Raw genomic sequence first — 19680 nt, forward strand, 5'->3', positions numbered from 1 at the left:
ATTTTGATTGTCACCTTCAAGCAGAAATTTCACGTTTTAAAATTGTATTCTGTAGTATTGGCATTATATGAGTGTGTGTGCGATTTCCCCCTTACTTTAAGGCACAGCTGCTGGGGGTGCTGGCCAGCACCGGCCCCCCAGCTGCGTGTCCCCCTCATGTCCCAGGTGGACCATGCAGCAGCCGTGAAGGAGTACAGCCGCTCGTCAGCCGACCAGGAGGAGCCACTGCCACATGAGCTGCGGCCCTTGGCGGTGCTGAGCCGGACCATGGACTACTTGGTGACCCGCGTCATGGACCGGACGGACGGCAGCCTGCGGGACTGGTACGACTTCCTGTGGAACCGCACGCGGGGCATACGGAAGGTATGGGCCTCTCCCGCCTGGGGCACTGGCAGCGCGCGGGTCCCAAAGTAACAGGGTTCCCTTCCCTTGTCTTAGTTACATTTTATCTGTAACAAAACATGCTGCTATTTAAAATCATTACAAAGTCCTATTAGAGTGTTCTTCATGGGCTGTGTTTCAAATTGAACTTTGAGCAATGCAGGTAACAGGCATGTAGGTGCTGCTTCCCTCTGGTGGGAATGTGCTTGTGCTCTGTGCATGAGACGCTTGTGCCGGGGGCTCCCCCACGTGCGCGCATGTAAGAGTCCCACTTGCTCGCGGCCAGGACATCACGCAGCAGCACCTGTGCGACCCCACGACCGTGTCCCTGATCGAGAAGTGTGCCCGGCTGCACATCCACTGCGCTCACTTCATGTGTGAGGAGCCCATGTCGTCCTTCGACGCCAAGATCAACAACGAGAACATGACCAAGTGCTTGCAGAGCCTAAAGGAGATGTACCAGGACCTGCGGGGCAGGGGTGTGTCCTGCGCCAGCGAGGCCGAGTTCCAGGGCTACAACGTGCTGCTGAACCTCAACAAGGGGGACATCCTCAGGTGCGTCCGCCGCCCGCGCCGGCCCGAGATGTCGGGAATGGCCATCGGGATTGGCGGTGGTCAATGCCGCTGGGCCCAGAGCGTGCGCTGACACCAGCACATGGCACGCCGGCCCCACATCACTTCTGAGATCGCTGTCCTTGTCAGTGAGAGAAAACGAGGCAGGTCTCGGCCCAGTGAGCTAACAGGGTGCCCTGTGGTCGCAGCTGTGAGTAGCTCGCTGTGTCAGGCATATTTCCCTGTACACGCATGCACACACCTTGTCAAAGATCTAAGTGATAGCAGAGGACGGACTTGTGTGACATGAGTGCTAGGGCGGGAGGTGAGGAAAGAATGACCTTTTGATCAGTCCAACACTTACATAGACATTTCTGTGAGAAACACGGTAGCGGCTCCTGGGCCTCCATGCCTGTCACTGGTAAACTGGGCTTGATGACAACCATGTCTCCTTTAGTTCCAAGATTACCTTATCTTGCCGAAACTCTTTTCACTTAGCATTTTCCCCAAGGACTGTCACAGAATATCTAAACGTGGGATTGACTTTAAGTTTTAAAAATGAAGCCTTGGAGCTAAACTTGTCATGGAAAGTGGCTGTGTAGTCTTTTCATATATGGTAGGCACTTGTCCCATCTTGAGTAATTCAGTGAAATCAGTTTATTTCTAAACAAAACAAAGTTAAATTTTGTCTGTTTGACACGGCCGTCAAACACAGCTGGCAGTCACTTGGCGTTAAAGGAACGCTTGGATGATCATTTCTTAAACTGTTGTTTGAATTTATTTACTTCATTCGTCATCTTTTTAAAGAAAACGTTTGCTACCAGTCCAGCCCAAGATGGCAGCTTTGGGGTTAGGAAGTGACCCTGACGCACCCATCACCATTCAGACCCTTCTGGTCAGCATGGTTGAAATGCCGTTTTTATCGGGTCCATTTTCACAGATGTTTTGTGTAATTAACAATAAAATTCTGGTCTCTCTTCTTTAATTCACAGAGAAGTACAGCAGTTCCATCCTGCTGTTAGAAATTCCTCAGAGGTGAAATTTGCTGTTCAGGCGTTCGCTGCGTTGAACAGTAATAATTTTGTGAGGTTTTTCAAGTTGGTCCAGTCGGCTTCTTACCTGAACGCTTGCCTGTTACATGGCTACTTTAACCAGGTGAGTAGTATCGCCGTGCTCGCAGAGTTAGAAGGAAGCAGGTGGTTACGTGTGCTATGTAAGTGCTTCTCTGTTCCAAGAACAGTTCAGGCAGTTCCCGGGCTAGCAGCCCCCACAGGAGCCCCCTGGGTCACTGGTGTTGCTCCATTTTCCAGGGCTTGGCACCATTGATCACGGAAGGTAATGGAAACTACTGTTCCTATCATTCGGAGAAGAGGAATCTCTTTAGAGCCATGTAACTCAAGTTTAGCTCTATATACCGTGTTTCCCCGAAAATAAGACCTAGCTGGATAATCAGCTCTCATGCGTCTTTTGGAGCAAAAATTAATATAAGACCCTGTCTTATTTTACTATAATGTAAGACCGGGTCATATGTAATATAACATAATGTAATATTAATGTAATGTAATGTAATATGATAGCGGGTCTTATATAAGACTGGGTCTTATATGATATGCTATAATATAACGTAACGTAATATAATGTAATATGACATGATACCGGATCTTGTATGGTATATAATTTAGTATGATACCAGGTCTCAATATAATATAATGTATAATATAACATAATATGATATATGATAATATGGTACTGGGTCTTATATAATATAATAAACAACATAATATGATACTGGGTCTTATATTAATTTTTGCTCCAAAAGATGCATTAGAGCTGATTGTCCGGCTAGGTCTTATTTTCAGGGAAACGGTAATCCTGGGGACAGAGAAGTCAAGACACAAGGACCGCACACACAGTCCCTGACTTAGACATTCCTAGTGTTATTAATCTGAGTTTTAGGGTGAGCCTGACGACGCTAAATTCATTTGAGTAAATGTCGTCAGTACGTGCCCTTTGCTTCATGCTGTGCTGTGCTCTGGGTAGAACGGCGGACGTGTGGGGCTTTGCACAGAGTGTGAACTTCCGCTCCCAGAATCTCCAAATCAGGTTTCCAGCTGCAGCCTGCCGCTCGGCGCGTTGCTGCATCCCCAGCTTCAGGGTTTGCGGATGCCACCTGCCTGGCATCCTTGCTGAGGGCCCTGGGGGTCCAGTGGGAGGAGGAGGCTGCCCGGGAGATCTCCGGGACCTGGTCTGTGACTCCAGGTCATTTTTCTTCTTTGGTCACACACCAAGTCTTCCTGTAAACAGTGAGTTAAGCCAGTCACATCCCAGGCAAAGAATCTTCTGCAAGTGTGCTCATTGTCAGATCTGACAGTTGCCAGTAGAACTGGCATTCTGGAGCAAATGAAAAGATTAACTATATGTCCCTTGGGGAACTCTGCAGTTGATAAATTAGACTGATAGTTCATACATTTAAAATGATTAATGTTATTAGAATGTTGACCATTTGTACCCACCCCACATTGTCCCCTTGTCCCAGGGATCTCCTCCTCCCCTGCTCCCTCCTTGCCCTGGTCCAGCTGCAGTGGTACCCCACCCCAGACCCCGCCCCAGGCACCACCCTCCAGGCCCCTCCCCTCCTGCCTCAGGCCCTCTGCACTTGCTGTTCTCTCGCAGCCACACAGGACCACCTCCAGGACTTGGGTTGGCTGCCACCTCCTTGGCAGGGCCCACCCTGGCAGCACTCCCTGTCCTCTGTCTTTCTGTCGCACTGTCACCATGAAATATACTGTGTATTTTGTGCGTTCATTTTGTTCAGTGTTGGTCTCTCCCTAACATGTCAGCCACATGGGGACAAAGACTATGTTTCCTTCACTGCTGTCCTCTCAGCATTGACAATGCTAGGCATGAAGTCAGCACTTGGTACCTGCTGCCTGGAAGAAGCCACCCCATGTCCTAGCGCCCCTCAGGCTTTTTCTTAGCAGTTCCATGTTGCCCCTTCGGCTCCCTTTCTAAAGCATTGTTACGATGCTGAGTCAGTTTTGTCTCTGACTCTTACTCAGTTTCACGTCATGCCTCTTTCCCATGGCATTCGGCCATTTCCATGATAACTTTGAGCAGCTACCCAGCTTTTCTTTAAGTGGATGCTGCTGTCCGTTGCTGGATGGCTTGTTTTCTAGTTTCTCTCATTCATGAAGCCTTCACTGCGAACCTGTTCTGTGCACGGAGGTGTTGCCTTCGCCTGCCTTCCTGGGCATCCGCCACTGAGCACGTGGCCGGAGTCGCCACGCCTGGGGCCTGTAGAGCCCGACTGCTTCCCGGGCGGTGGGGACGGCATGACCCCTGTCCCTCATGGGCCGATTCTGTGGTCCTGGCACGGCTGCCCACAGTGATTGGCTTCTGCTTGCAGATCCGCAAGGATGCACTGCGGGCGCTGAACGTCGCATACACTGTGAGTACACAGCGGGCCACCGCGTTTCCGCTGGACGGCGTGGTGCGGATGCTGCTGTTCAGAGACTGCGAGGAGGCCACAGACTTCCTCAGCTACCACGGCCTCGCCGTTGCCGACGGGTGAGGGCCTCGGCGAGCTGCAGGTTCTCCCTTTCCTCTTGTCTCGTGATTCTGATGAGGGCCAGAAGTGCCGGTGCCATGCCAGGCCCTGGAGAAGGCACGTCCCATGTTCGCCTCCCAGGGGTGCAGGTGCACACAGCCAGGCTCAGGGTGGCTGGGGGACCCTGGACCACACTCTGCTCGTCGGCAGATTGGAGTTCAGATTCAATTCTTTGTGACTCTAAAATCAGTGCTTCTCACAAGTTACTGAAGAACTTAAAGGTTAGGGCCTCCTTATTCTGAAGATGGCCTCAGGTGGCCCTTGTCAGGCCACCACCCACCTCAGACAGGTGCTGGTGGGCCAGGCCAGGCCTCCCTGCTTCCGGTCAGAGTGTTGAGAGCCTGCCAGGACTTGCCGGCAGACGACACGCAGCCTGACGGGCCGGGCCAGGCTCGGTCCCCTCCCCCGACTCTCGCGTGCTGCCTGCTTTGCTGTCCTCACAGAGGTGGCTCTGCAGCGAGCCCAGAGCATGGGGTGTCACCCCACGCGTGGCTGTTGCCACAGGGCCAGGCGGCTCCCTCATGCCCATGTGGCCACCCAGTGACGGGGGAGTGCGGTGGTGGCTTCCAGTGCTGTTGCCGGGTCTGAGAGGTGAAGGCTGGAACCCCCATGACGCCTCCATGTCCTTTGTGGTCTGCGCAGCTGTGTTGAGCTGAACCGGTCCTCGTTTCTGGAACCAGAGGGGCTTTTCAAGGCCAGGAAGTCGGGGTTTGTTACCCGGAAGCTGATGGTGTCGGTTGGGGAAATTGTGAATGGAGGGCCGTTGCCCCCCGTCCCTCGCCATACCCCTGTGTGCAGCTTCAACTCCCAGAACAAGTATGTCAGGGAGAGCCTGGCCACAGAGCTGCCCGTGGGCACCCAGCGACCCGGCGTGGACGCGGCAGGTGAGGGCCTGCTGCTGCGGGAGCAGCCAGGGCATTTGTCTTGTTGTGTGGTTGGGGGTGTCACCCTGACGTCACGGTTCTTGGTTCCCATGATGAAGCTCAGGGAGGGTGGCCAGTCCTTGAGGTCAGTGCGGGTGGCCTGGAGGTTGTCCTCAGTGCGCACATTTGCCTGTTCCCTTGTAGGTGCGGGCAGGGGAGAAGAGTGTGGGGCAGAGGCGGACGCACCCCCACCTGCTCTCCCGCAACCTCTGCCTGTGCCCGCCCCGGCACCAGCACCGACCCCAACCCCGAGCGTGACGCCCAGCCTCTTCCTGTCCTCCGTGCAGTCCTCTGTGACCCCAGAGCTTCCTGCCAAGCCTGTGCCTGTGTACTCGGATGCGGTAAGGGGTCTTCCAGGCCAGGCTCCAAGGAGCCCCTGTGCAGACGCGTTCAGCAGTGTCTGAGGTTCGGTCCAACCATGTCCATGGACCGAATTCACTGAGGTGCTTGCTTGTGTGGCCCTAGACTGTTCTGAACCAGCCAGGGTGGGTCGCAGGTTGGGACGTGGCCCACAAGGCTTGGTCCTGTGTCTCAGACGAGGAGCTGCGAGAGCAGGGCCGAGTGCGGCTCCACAGCTTGCTGCCCGCATCTCTCTGGAATGTCGTACTAGGAACTTTGGAGGATGAGCTGAAGGGTTTTCATGGGCCTGACGCTGTTTGTGACGTAAGTGCAGCCTCACGTCAAGTGCCTCTTGGGCTCTACAGATACAGTGTTCCGGTCATCCTGTCCCAGTGCCATCCTGCCCCCACGTGTCTGCTCTGGGTGGTGTCACCACGCTCACTCGAGAGCCAGGGCACAGGCAGCCACAGTGGGGGCCATAGGTAACGCCGCGTGCCCAGCCACAGGCCTGGCCAGCACACAGCTGTGGGACTCGGCCTTGCACAGGCGCTGGGCACTGCCCCAGCTGGGGGGCTCCAGGAGGGCTGAGGGGGCGTGCAGGCGCCGGACACTGAGCATGCTGACATGGGGGTGGCAGCAGGGCCTTCCCAATGGCCATTCTCGGCAGCAGGCTCACCCCCGCCTCCCCAGAGGGCGCCTGTCTGCTGGTTAGCAGGAGGCCTTCCAGAAGCAGCATAGCCAAGCCGGTGCACCTTCAAACTGTCCAGTGACGAGGTCTCGACGGGACTTCTACCCTGGACGGGGTGTTTGAACGCGATGGCCTGTGGCGGTCCCCAGTGCCCTTTGGCTGCGGTCACAAGCTGGGTCTGGTGGAGGTGGGGTCCCTGCGGCCACCTGACCCGCGGCGCTCTGTCTAGGACCTGGCGCAGGTGGTGGACGAGCTCATCCAGGAGGTTCTTCAGAGGGACTGCGAAGAGCTCTGCGCCGCGGGGGCGGCCTTCGCAGCCACGGCCTTGGGGTGAGTGGGCGCCCCGCCCTGCAGCCGCGCCTGGTGGGCCGCACTGCCCCCCTCCAGATGCCTCCTCCCAGGGAGCCACCCTCAGTCTTCCTCAAAGGCCGCAGCGCCCGTGTGTCCAGGCGTGAGGACTGCCCTGGCCCCTCTGACCTTATGTGCGCGCTGTCCTGAGTCGCTGCTCTCAGTCCTGTGGGTATTTGCCTAGCAGTGGAATTGCTGGATATATAACCTATTTTTAACTTTCTGGCAAACCACCCAGCTATTTTCCACAGTGGCTGTATTTTACATTCTCACCAGCATTGTGCAAGCGTTTCAGTTTCTCTGCGTTCTTGCCAACATGTGGTATCTTATATATTTTTTTTTATAATAACCATTAGGAGTGTGATGTACTGTCTCATTGTGGTTTTGCTTGGCGATTCCCTAATCACTGATGGTGAGCGTCTTTCCAGGTGCTAATTGGCCATTCGTGTATCTTCTCGAGAAATGTCTACTCGAGTCTTTTGTCCATTTTGAGTTGTGTTTCGTTGTTGTAGTTCTTTTATATTCTGGATAGCAATACCTTATCAGATAGATGATTTGCAAATATTTTTTCCTATTCTGTGGATTGTTTTTTCACTCTCTTGAGAGTGTCCTTTGATGCATAAAAGTTAGATTTTTACATAGTCCAATGTTTTTCTGTTGTTGTTAGTGCTTTTGGTGGCATTTATAAGAAATCTTTGCCATAGCCAATGTTTTTTTTTTTTTTTTCCCCAAGTCAAGTTGTTCTTTCAGTCTTAGTTGTGGAGGGTGCTGTTCAGCTTCAAGTTGTTGTCCTTTCAATCTTAGTTGTGGATGGCGCAGCTCAGCTCCAGGTCCAGTTGCCGTTTCTAGTTGCAGGGGACACAGCCCACCATCCTTTGCGGGAGTCGAACCGGCAACCTTGTGGTTGAGAGGACGCGCTCCAACCAACTGAGCCATCCGGGAGCTCAGCGGCAGCTCAGCTCAAGGTGCCGTGTTCAATTTTTTAGTTGCACGGGGCACTGCCCACCATCCCTTGCGGGAGTCGAGGAATTGAACTGGCAACCTTGTGGTTGAGAGCCTGTGCTCCAACCAACTGAGCCATCCGGGAGGCAGCTTAGCTCAAGGTGCTGTGTTCAATCTTAGTTGCAGGGGGCGCAGCCTACCATCCCTTGCAGGACTCAAGGAATTGAACTTGCAACCTTGTGGTGAGAGCCCACTGGCCCATGTGGGAATCGAACTGACAGCCTTCGGAGTTAGGAGCATGGAGCTCTAACCGCCTGAGCCACCGGGCCGGCCCTGCCATAGCCAATGTTTTGAAGACTTCTTCTTATGTTGTTTTATAGCTTTAACTCTTAAGTTTAGGTCTTTGGTCCATTTTGATTTCATTTTGATATATGGTATCAGGTAAGGATCCACCATCGCTCTTTTGTATGTGGGTGTCCAATTTTCCTAGCACCAATGTTAAAAAGACTGTCCTTTCTTCATTGAATGGTCTTGGCACTTTTGTTGAAAACCAGTTGACTGTGTGTGTGAGGTTTTACTTCCGGGCTCTATTCTGTTCCATTGGTCTACATGTCTGTTTTTATGTTAGTATCACACTATTTGGATTTCTGTAGTTTTATAGTAACTTGTAGTGAATTTTGAAATCGCAAAGTGTGAGTTCTTCAACTTTGTTACTCTTTTTCAAGATTGTTTTGCTATTTAAAGACCCTTGAAATTTCGTATGAATTTTAGGATAGGTTTTTCTACTTTTGCAAAAAATGCTTTTAGGATTTTGAAAGGGATTGCACTGAACCTGTAGGTGGCTTTGGGTAGTACTGACGTCTTAGTATTGTCTTCTAATCCATGAACATGGGGCGTCTCTCCATCTGTCTAGGTCATCTCAGCAGTGTTTCGTTATTTTCACTGTACAAGTCTTTCATCTTGGTTACATATATTTTTAAATATTTTATTATTTTTGTTGTTGTAAATGAATTTGTTTTCTTAATTTCATTTTCAGGATGTTCAGTGCTAGTGTACAGAAATACCATTGGTTTTTGTGTACTGATCCTTATATTCCAACCTTGCTGAACTTGCTTATAAATTCTAATAAGTTTTTTTTTTATTATTGGGGAAGGGGAACAGGACTTTTTATTGGGGAACAGTGTGTACTTCCAGGACTTTTTTCCAAGTCAAGTTGTTGTCCTTTCAATCTTAGTTGTGGAGGGCGCAGCTCAGCTCCAGGTCCAGTTGCCGTTGCTAGTTGCAGGGGGCGCAGCCCACCATCCCTTGCGGGAGTCGAACCGGCAACTTCGTGGTTGAGAGGATGCATTCCAACCAACTGAGCCATCTGGGAGCTCAGTGGCAGCTCAGCTCAAGGTGCTGTGTTCAATTTTAGTTGCAGGGGGCGGAGCCCACCATCCCTTGCAGGAGTCGAGGAATTGAACTGGCACCCTTGTGGTTGGGAGCCCACTGGCCCATGTGGGAATCGAACCGGCAGCCTTCGGAGTTAGGAGCATGGAGCTCTAACTGCCTGAGCCACCGGGCCGAACAGTTCTAAAAGTTTTGAGTGATTCCTTAGGATTTTCCCTATACCATGCTTCCTCGAAAATAAGATCTAGCTGGACCATCAGCTCTAATGCGTCTTTTGGAGCAAAAATTAATATAAGACCCAGTCTTCTTTCACTATATTAGACTGGGTATTATAATATGACATGACGTGATATGATATGATATAATATTGTGTCATATCGTATAACATATTACTGGTTTCAATAATATAACATGATATAATATAATACTGGGTCTTATATTAATTTTTGCTCCAAAAAAAACGCGTTAGAGCTGATTGTCCAGCTAGGTCTTATTTTTGGGGAAACACGGTATAAGGTCATATCATTTGTGAATAGACATTGTTTTCTTCTTTTCCAGTTTGGGTGTTTTGATTTTTCTTGTGTAATCACTCTGACTACAAAGATCAGTTTGGTGTCGAATGAAATGGCAACAGTGGGCATCCTGGTCTTGTTCCTGATCTCAGAAGGGAGGGAAAGCTTTTAGTATCTCACCACTGAATATGTTAACTGTGGGTATTATCATGTTGAGGAAGTTCCCTTCTATTTCTGGTTTGTTATTTTTATCATGAGATGGTATCGAATTTTGTCAGATGTTCCTTCTGCATCAGCTGAGGTGATCGTTTGTGTTTTTCCCCTTTACTCTATTAATGTGGTTGTATGACATTGATTGCTTTTCATTTGTTGGCTCATCCTTGCATCCTAGGAATAAATCTCACTTGGTAACATCGCATAATCCTTTAATGTACAGTTGACCCTTGAACAACATGGGTTAGGGACGCCAACCCCCATGCAGTCAAAAATCCGCGAATAACTTGATTCCTCAAAAAACTTTACAGTCGGCCCTTGGCATCCACAGAGCCAACCAACCCCAGATCAAAAACAGTGTTTTCGACCCGCAGGTGGGAATCTGCAGATGTGGATGTGAAGGGCTGACTGTACTTATTGAAGAAAGCCTTGTATAAGTGGACCTGTGCAGCTCAAACCTGTGTTGTTCAAGGGTCAACTGTGTTGCTTAATTTTGGTTTGCTAGTATTTTGTTGAGGATTTTTATGTCAGTGTCCATAAGGGATATTGGTTTGTCATTTTCTTGTAGGGTCTTTGTGCAGCTTTGGTGTTAGACCAGGGCAGTGCTGCCTTCATGGAAGTGCTCCTTCCTCTTCAGTTGTTTTGAAGAGGGTGAGAAGGGTTGGTGGTGGTTCTTCTTTAAGAAATTGGTGGAAGTTATCAGTGAAGCCGTCTCATCATTGGCTTTCCTTTTTTGGGAGGGGTTTTGAATATTGAGTCAATCTCCTCACTAGTTGTAGGTCTGTTTGGACGTTCTATTTCTTACGAGTTACTTTTGATAGATTGCTTGTTTCTAAACATGGTTTTAATTTTTATGCTGAAAGTCAAGTAAGGTTTTGTCCCTTGCCAGCGTTAGAAGCTTAGTTACGTGGTTTGCTTGGCTTTCGTCCGTTCCTTCACACCGCTGTCTGCTTTGCACTCTCTAGTGTCTCTAGTGCCACAATGGAGGAGCTGCTGACAGCTGCAACCTCGGGCATTTTGAGGCACATTGCGGCTGAAGAAGTGACTGAGGAGAGGGAGCGGAAGGAGGAGGAGAGGCGTCAGGCTGAAGAGAGGAGGTGAGTGTGTGCTGTCCTCGCACGTGGGTGTCGGCGTTGTGGACACAGCAGGAACCCAGCCGGGCCTGGGACGCTCTTGTGTCCACGGCACCCGGCACCCATGTCAGACCTGTTTCCCAGAGAGTGGGTGGGCAGGCTGAAGCCACACACACCTGGGAGCAGCAGCGTCTCCCCAGCTGGGGACCGGGAGCTGGAGTGGGGCAGCTGCACGGCCTGTCGGTGGGATCAGAGGGTCAGGCCTGCCCGTTCAGATCCCCACTTGTGAGGTCATGGAGTGTGATGCCGTTTATCTTTATTCTCAAACATTACCCTGGTGCTGTTTTTTTAACTCTTAGGTTGAAACAAGAAAGAGAACTGGTGTTAACTCAACTGAGCCAGGCCCTGGCTATAGAGCTGACAGAACTGGTGGTGGCGGAAGGTGTGAGGGAAACCTGCTCCCAGGAGTTCAAGTGAGTGATGTGGGGCGTCCTGCGGTGTGAGGGGTCGGCTGGCGGAGGGAGCAGGGCCCTGTGGTCGGGCTGTGCTGCTCGGGCTAGCTGGGTTTCGCGCTGGCCAGGGGCGCGCCTTTTCAAGAGCCAAACACTAGAGCGCCATCCTATAAGGTTTTCCCTGCAGAGAGGGCCTCACTTTCACCCTCGTCCTCACTGTGGAGCCTGCCCTGGGTGTAGGGATGTGTCTGTAGAGGAATTTCCTGGCAGTGTCCACACGAGGTCACTCTCCTTAGTTTTTCCCAACCAGGAGGTCCTTTCTCTTGTTCCATATGTTAGAAGATTTCTTAGAGCTGGCTCACTTAAGAACTTAATTGATTTTAGTGCCAGGCTTCAGGAAGGAAAAATTCAGGTGTGCAGGGAGACTGGGCCTCCTGCTCATGCTCCCTGAGACAGCCTGAGGGGCCAACTGCGCAGTACCGAGCACAGTCCCCAGTGCAGAAGTCTGTTGTGTAATGAATGTTTCCTTCATCTCCATTAATTGGGAATCCGTTTCCCTGTTTACTGTAAATGAGAGACCTGACAAATGATGGCCGCGTGTTTCTGTCCTCAACCCCAGGAAGGGGTGCAGGAGGTATGCAAACCCGGACACGCTGAGCTGCAGGGAGCGTGTGGCCCTCCCTGGTCCCAGGAGACTCGGCTCCACCCCGAGAGCATGGCTGTTGGAACTGCAGCTTCTTTGATTTTGTGACTCCGTGTATTTGATTAAAAAGCCCTCTTTGCTCCATTGGTGGATAGACTTTTGTTGTAAAAATCTCTCTTTTAGATGCTGGTTTATGTGAGGGCAGCTCTGTAGACCACAAGCGGCCTGCTCTCCTGTGCTTGAGACACTTCCATGCAGACATCAGAAATTGCTGATGAGAAGCTGTTGCCGTTGTCTTAATGGTCCTTTAAAAACTAAGGGTTCTAACTGTTTTATTAAGATAAAGGTTTGTCCCTGGAATGTTCACAAGGGCCCTGCTGTCCTGCGACTCAGTATCTTGTCCCCTCTTGTTCTTCTGTGTGTTTGTGTTTGGGGACTCTCTCCAGGTGTCTCACACCTGAAGCAAAATGAACGTCTTAAAGTGCGTCTTGCAGCAAAGATGTAATTATGTTTCAACCCAGTGGCCTCCTGTCCTTTAAGGCAGGCTCTGAGTGTGGCCCTGAGGGCTGTGTCCCCACCCTGATAGCCCTGTCCCCCAGGAGTGCCGTGGAGACAGACCAGAGGGTCCGCATGGCCCGTTGCTGTGAGGACGTCTGTGCCCAGCTGGTGGACTTGTTTCTCGGGGAGGAGATTTTCCAGACGGCCAGGGAGACCCTCCAGGAGCTGCAGTGCTATTGCAGCTGCCTCCAGCGGTGAGTCCTGTGCTTTGGACACAATGCTCATGCATACCACCATGGGTCGGCAGAGCTGGTGCTTCCGGGAACAGCCAGTCGTACACGCGCACTTGCGCGCGTGTACACAGAACACGTTCCTTCCTGAGGGTGTAAACTCGGATGAGTAAGGAGTTAGATTGGGGGGTTGTTTGTGTTCGACAAGTACTTACAGGGTGTTTCCTGTTGCTAACCCACTGTGCTAGGCACAGAGACGTGGCCGTGAACAAGCCAGACTATTGACAGCTGTGTGCACCGCGTGGGTCAGTTTCCAGAACATAACTGATGATGCCGAAAAGCAATTCTCAGGGAACGCGTACAGCACGCGAGAGTTTATATGCACACTAACAGATGGTTCTGGATTTACACATAGTACGACCCTAAAGAAAAGCAGGGCCCTAACGGGCACACAGCATAGCACAGTGGTTGTCTGTGGGAGCGAGAGGGCCCACGGGTGTCCCAGTGCTGGTCATGCTGCTTCTCCACTGCACGGAAGGACGTGTGACTCATCATTGGTCTTTACTGGGTGGTTATGTGTTACGTACGTTGTGTGGTGATTCAGTTCATATAAAACTGAAGTCAGTGTGTTCTTGGCAGTTGCCACCGTCTGAAATTGATTCCATGAGAGCCCGTCTTCCCCCTCGGAAGCAGCGATTGCCCATGTGCCAGCCAGATACCTGCTGTGGTGGTTCTCAGCACAGCTGGGAGCTCGCTCCTGCGTCTGTACTCAGCCTTTCCATCCTGCACGTGGGGAGGGTGCAGGCCTGGCCACAGCAGCGTGTCAGCCATGCCAGTGTTGGCAGTGGCACTTTACGTGACCCACCTGGCCCCTGGCGCTGGACTCTCACGTGGTTCTCTCTCTGCTTGTAACAGAGGGCGGCAGGGACCGTCCTGGTAACACAGCGCACGTGTGTCTGGAGACAGGTTCCCTTGGTAGTGTCTGCGGGGCAGAGGCTGTGTGTTCCTCGTGTCTGTGTCCACGGTGCCAAACGGGCCTTGGAGATGGGTCAGCAGTGTGGGCGCTTGGCACCAGGCGTTTGCTGTCGGGCCTTCCCCAGCCTGAGCTTTCATTTTTAAACTTTTCTTTGTTGAGTTTTAATTCTGACTGATTTCTCAGTTTGAAGACTGTTGCTGAAAAAGACTAAATGTATTGTCAGAAAACGTGTCCCTGTGTTAACGGTGGTGGAGCAAGTTTTTGCATTTGTCCCTGAAGTACCTTTAACACCCCCGGTGGTGACCTGCTGGTGTGTCCCCAGGTGGAAGGAGGCTGTCACTGCCCGGAAGAAGCTGAGGCGGCAGATGAGGACCTTCCCTGCGGCACCCTGCTGTGTGGATGTGACAGATCAGCTGAGGGCACTGGCGCCCAGCGCAGAGTGTCCCATTGCCGAGGGGAACCTGGCCAGGAACCTCCTGAACCTGGGCCACGCGGGGAAAGTGGGCATCTCCTGCACTAGGTCAGTGCTTGGCTGCGTGTCGTGTGTGGAGGGACCTGGGTGGGGTCAGCGTGAAGACGGCAGTGGCCTGGGCCTTTGTGTGATGCCTGCCCGGCACTCTGCACACGTCCTGCTGTGCTTTGGTCACGTGTGTGCCTGTCCTGAAACACTCGGGTCCTGGTCACTGGATTTGGTCGGGATCCCCCGTTTCTCTCCTGGTCTCTCTGGCTTAAGGACACACCATGTCCACTCTCATCGGTGGGGCCAGAGGTCCCTGTGGCCTCATTCTCACTCCACTCCCTCTGCTTCTGGGTCCTTCTGCGTCCCTATCATCCCTGCTGCTGCTTCCCTCACACCAGCACCCCTGTTTTCCGCAGCAGCATGTCAGTGACTCCACAACCCACTCTCCTCTGTCCCCTCTCACGGGCCTCTGTCCTTGTGGCCCTCAGCCTGGCCCCCCTGCTGCAACTCCCGGCACCTTGGGGCCCAGCCCAGGTTCTTGCTTGAGCTGTCCGATGCTGCCCTTCAGGGCTCAGCCTCCCTCTGAATTCAGGCCATGTCATTGTCACCCCTTGAGAGGGGCCTCCCATTGGGGGGCTGGCAGAAGGTCACAGGGAGGGGCCGCAGCAGTGGCTGTCTGGGCCTCGTCCTCCCGAGCTGTCACGGGAGGTTCCCTCTGAAATGTGTCTCCAGGCTTTCTTCTGACTCTGACACACTGCGGCTGGCTGCTTGGGTCCCTGAGGGCCGGCTCTGCTTCTGGAGGTGGGGCATGGGGGGCGGCGTGCCCTGCTCTCGACCTGCTCTGGTCAGGGTGCGCAGGCTTCTCTGGCCACGGCAGCCTTGGCGCTGGCCTGGCTGCCTCCTGCAGTTGCAGCTGCCTTGGCTGTGTCCCCAACCGCCTAGCACTGCCCCTCCCTCCTTGTAACCTGTTTGTGTCCTTCACGCTGACAGCCCTCTGGTGCACCTCTAGCCCAGGCCCCTTCCTTGCGTTCCAGACCCCTGACCCCAATCCCAGCTCAGTGTCAGAAGCTAATCTTCCCGGAGCCTCAAAGCCGTGCCACCAGCCTGTCTGCTGGCTTCCGCCCTTGACCCTATACCCAGTGTCACCATCACGGCGAGTCAGGTCACCTGACGTGTCTAGTTGGCATCCCTGTGCTGCTCCCTGAGTCCTTGCCCAGGCTTCCCCCCCGCCCACAGCCACCCTCCCCATCTCCCGCTCTCCCTGTGCTCATTCCCTACACACAAGGCCCACTTCTGCCCTCCCCCAGAAGTTGTCATTCTGTCTTGGCGAGGCCACCCTGCCCTCTCCCCCAGAAATTATCATCCTGGCATAGCCACCCCTGCCCTCCCCCAGAAGTTGTCTTTCTGTCTTGGCGAGGCCACCCTGCCCTCTCCCCCAGAAGGTGTCCAGTTGTTTGCCCTTATTTCCTTTGCCTCTGCTCACGTACCCCCTTCTCTGACCGCCGTGTGAGGCCCCTGTGCCTGCTATGCCGTCCCAGACAGTGTGCTCTCAAGGGCAGGAGTTTGCCTCTTCCTGCTGCTGTGTGGCCCGTGATTGGCACACAGCAGATCACTGCCTGTAGCTGTGGAAGGAACAGGTCCCCTCACTAATCCGCGCTTTAGCAGAAAAGGTATTTTTGGTCTCCTAAGTATTTCCCACCTGGACACGTCCCTCCAGATGTCAGCAGATGCGTGACCGGTCCCTCTCATGGTGCCGAGCTGGCCTCACGTACTCAGCATCACTGTCCCTTCGCAGGCTACGGTGGCTCAGGAGCCGGACAGCACACCAGATGAAGGTCCAACACTTCCACCGGCAGCTGCTGAGGTCAGTACGCCCACGTGTGCGCTGCCCGCCAGGGGCTTGCTGCCCGCTGAGCTGCCCTGCTCTGTCCCTGCAGTGACGCAGCATGGGCGCCCCTGGACCTGCCACACATCGTGGCCGAGCACCTCCCTGGAGGGCAGGAGCATGTGTTCTGGAAGTTGGTGCTGCTGTTGCCCAGCGAGGACGACTACGTAGAAGAGATGTCCCCAGGGAGTCCTGGCAGGTCAGGGCGGGTCCCCTCTGGGGGTTTGATGCTGAGACCACGGGGTGGGTGTAGGGGTGGGGTGGAGCCAGCAGGTGGGGCTGCAGCCCTGTGACTCGGGCTGGCGGGCGGGCGGGCGTCAGGGCCACGTATCCTCATGCACATGGGATCTCTAACATGGAGGTTCCGTTTCACTGCTTAGACATGCAGTCTGTTTTGTTTGTGATTTGAAGTTCACATTTGCGATTCCAATGTTTGTTCTGTAAACCTGGCAGTAGTGTTTGTCCACAGCATTGAAGACATGATTGTTATTTAAAGCTGTGCCGGGCGTGCTGATTAGAAACCGCTTCAGTTTCGAGTTTTGGGGAAGACAGTTTAGTTTGTCGGCTGTAGTTCCATTTTGTTCCCCTTAGGAAGACACTCTGGTGTTTTTAAAAAGAAATCGAAAATTGACACGGCATTATTTCCTGTAACCAAATTGCTTCCAAAAACCATACAGTTAAAGCAACTACAAAACATGTTATTTTTCTTTTTTGTTTTAACAGCTTTCCTAAGATGTAATTCATATATCATAAATTTCACCCACTTAAAGTATCCATTTCACTGGTTTTTAGTACATTCAGAGTTGTACAACCACCACCACTATCTAATTCCAGAACATTTGTTCACTTAAAAAGAAACCCCATAGCTGCCAGGAGTCACTCTCCACCCCACCCTCCCTTGCCTCAGCCCTGGCAGCTACCCTTCTGCTTTCTGTGTCTGCCTTTGCCCGTCTGGGCAGGTGTGGCACCTCCCACTCAGCATAAACGTTTCTAGGTTCATTCCGGTCGCAGTGAAGGCGTCAGTCTTTCCTGTACTGTCGGTTCGTGCCGAGGGACGAGTTTCCCATTCTGTTTGCTCATCAGTTGATGGGCAGTGGGGTTGTTGCCACTTTCTGGCTATTGTGAATACTGCTGCTGTGCGTACTTGTGTACAGTGTTCACGTGGACACATGCTGGCAGTTCTCTTGGAGATACGCCTAGCAGTGGAATCGCTGGGTCGGATGGTAACTGTGTACGTCTCTGAAGATTGGCCAAACTTTTCCTCAGTGGCCGTACCATCTTACAATTCTGTTGGCAACGTCTGAGGGTATGAAATCCTCTAAACACATTACAGTGGTACCTCGGTTTTCAAACGTCTCCATTGACAAACATTGTGGTTTACGAACGCCGTAAACCCGGAAGTAAATGCTTTGGTTTTTTAACATGCCTCAGAAGTCGAACATGTCACGCGGCTTTTGCTGAGTGCAAGCTCCTGAGGCCTAGCTGTCAGCTGTTTTCGAACGTTTCAGAACTCGGTCTTCTGGAATGGATTACGTTTGAAAACTGAGGTACCACTGTACTTTTTAAGCAGGAGCACAGGCAGATTAAGGAAAAAGAAAGTCATACGTCAAAGCTGAGAAAAGGTGGGTTGTGGTGTTTTAAAAGTATTTAAATGATTCATTTCTTAAAGCAGGTGTCCTCTGATTTGCTAATTTCATTAGGAAATATATGTCCCAAGAATTCTTAAGGTCTCAGCCATGAGAAATCTGATTCTGTTAAACATGTATGTTTGAAACTAAGGATCTTTTTGTCGCTCCGAATCTTAATGCTTTAGAATCTTAAATTACATCAGTCCCATGAGTGCCCTCTCCTCTGACCCCAATAAATATCCCCGGAGAGTTCTGTCCAGGTCAACTTCACGGAAAGATTTGTGTCTGGACTTATATCTGTGTGATAATTTCTCTTTCTAACTTTTTTCCCTGAGAGTCTTTACAGTTCCTGTTTAGAGTTAGATTCTTCTTCAAGTGCTGTTCTTTTATTCACAGAATTCTAGCAAACTGGTTGAAAGTCAAGTTCATGGGAGGTGATGACTTGGATGACACGTGCGGTGGTACTGATGGGATTCAGACCCTCGGGCTGTTTAACGCGCTCAGCAGCAAAGGGAACCAGACCATTTCTTTCAACGTATGTGTCAAAGTGAGTGACAGTCACTTCATGTGTTTCCTCTTGTGACTTCCTTACTCCCACTCACTCCCAAACGTCACTGGGATCGTGAAGTGGTTCTGAAGAATGTGGCAGCTCCTGGTGTTTGGTGTGAGATGCCAGCCTGGAGTCCAGGAGCACGGTGAGCTTTCACTGTCTCTGGTCCTAGATCCCTTGGAAACCTTGGTGACAGCTCAGGGCCAGCCTGCCAAAGACATAGGTGCTCTGTGCTGTTCTGCTGTCCAGAGCTCTGGTTTGCCTCTGGCAGTGAACCCGAGAGAGGAGAGGGTGTTGCACAGGAACGCTGTGACTGCAGCAGCTCACGGGGCTCGCCGGGGCTGTCCCCTTGTTCAAACAGCTTCCCGACACATCGGGTCTTTGCAGAGGATTAATGGTTTTTAATCGATGCGCTTTTCACTAAGCTGGACCCCAACTACTGTCTAGGTCCAGGATTGGACACTTGAAGTTAGTTTGCTTTTCATTCAGGTTGTTGTCATGTTCTGTTACAGGTTCTCATTTTTGTTCTGTAGGTGCTCATACAACACTGATCCCAAGTGGTTCCCTGAGAGATTTTTGTTTAATGAGAACCTGTTTCCTCATTAGAGTCAAACCTGCATAAGTGGATTTTAGGTGTCAGTGTATGTGTCCCGAAGTCAAACCAGATGTGTCTCTTATTTACTTGGAAACGAGCAGTGCAGGACGGAAGGCGTGGGCTTCGGTGTGGGCCCACCGGTCCAGACCCCCGCTGCGCAGCCTGCTCTGTGAGCCTGGGCACGGAACCTCCATGTGTGCTAACCATCTCCCCAGCCTGGCCAGGCTGCTTGCTAGGGAGGCCGTGCTCCCGGGTCCTGGCTTGAAGGTAGCGCTGCTCAGCTCACTGCTCTACTCACCAGCTCACCCCACGGCTCGCCCTGGTCACCTGTATGGGACACTCCAGTCATGTTCTCTCTGTCCTCGGAACTTCTTCAAATTGCAGTTTGGCTATAGGGATTTTGTGTCTTTTGTTTTAGAGTTTTAATACCATTTATTGTATTTTACAAATGGAGCAGAAACACATATGAAACTTGAAATACAGGGAAACATGAAGGAAGAATGAGGACATAAGGGCCACGCATGCTCTCACACTCGGAAGTCATGGCTCATCCTGCCTTGGTGCATGCTCTTCCCTTTTCTCCTGGGATTTCTCAGACTTCACCCACTGGACAGCGTTTGTTGTTCCTCTTGCCTTTATTAAAATTGTATTCAAAGTAACACTGGCCCGTAGTTGAAAAGTCAGCTGGCGCCCTAATTGCCAGTGAGAACCAGTGGCCCCCGCCCCTCCGGGCCCCTCCTCCAGGGCTTAACCGAAGTGTCTCCCTGTCTCTGTGTCATGTGCTTCCACTGCTGAC

At 51.9% G+C, this 19680-nt stretch overlaps 1 protein-coding gene across 6 annotated transcripts in view; it reads left to right on the plus strand.

Moving 5' to 3' along the window:
• MCM3AP (minichromosome maintenance complex component 3 associated protein) overlaps nt 1-19680 on the plus strand; it is a 41141-nt gene that overhangs the window by 10428 nt on the left and 11033 nt on the right. For 4 of the 6 annotated variants that reach the window (XM_088794260.1, XM_074320557.2, XM_074320709.2 and 1 more), the window contains exons 8-21: nt 166-363; nt 668-936; nt 1926-2088; nt 4340-4500; nt 5183-5424; nt 5608-5804; nt 6720-6820; nt 10860-10991; nt 11327-11440; nt 12662-12814; nt 14089-14286; nt 15944-16090; nt 16164-16310; nt 18136-18286. In XM_088794260.1, coding sequence (XP_088650386.1) covers nt 166-363; nt 668-936; nt 1926-2088; nt 4340-4500; nt 5183-5424; nt 5608-5804; nt 6720-6820; nt 10860-10991; nt 11327-11440; nt 12662-12814; nt 14089-14286; nt 15944-16090; nt 16164-16310; nt 18136-18286 — 2373 coding nt within the window. The remainder of the gene's footprint in view (nt 1-165; nt 364-667; nt 937-1925; nt 2089-4339; nt 4501-5182; nt 5425-5607; nt 5805-6719; nt 6821-10859; nt 10992-11326; nt 11441-12661; nt 12815-14088; nt 14287-15943; nt 16091-16163; nt 16311-18135; nt 18287-19680) is intronic. The other 2 variants (XM_074320762.2, XM_074320802.2) reach the window with 1 other exon arrangement.

This window comes from Rhinolophus sinicus, chromosome 17 (genome assembly GCF_057876585.1).
Source record: "Rhinolophus sinicus isolate RSI-liver-muscle chromosome 17, RSI-T2T, whole genome shotgun sequence".
Lineage (NCBI taxonomy): Eukaryota > Metazoa > Chordata > Mammalia > Chiroptera > Rhinolophidae > Rhinolophus > Rhinolophus sinicus.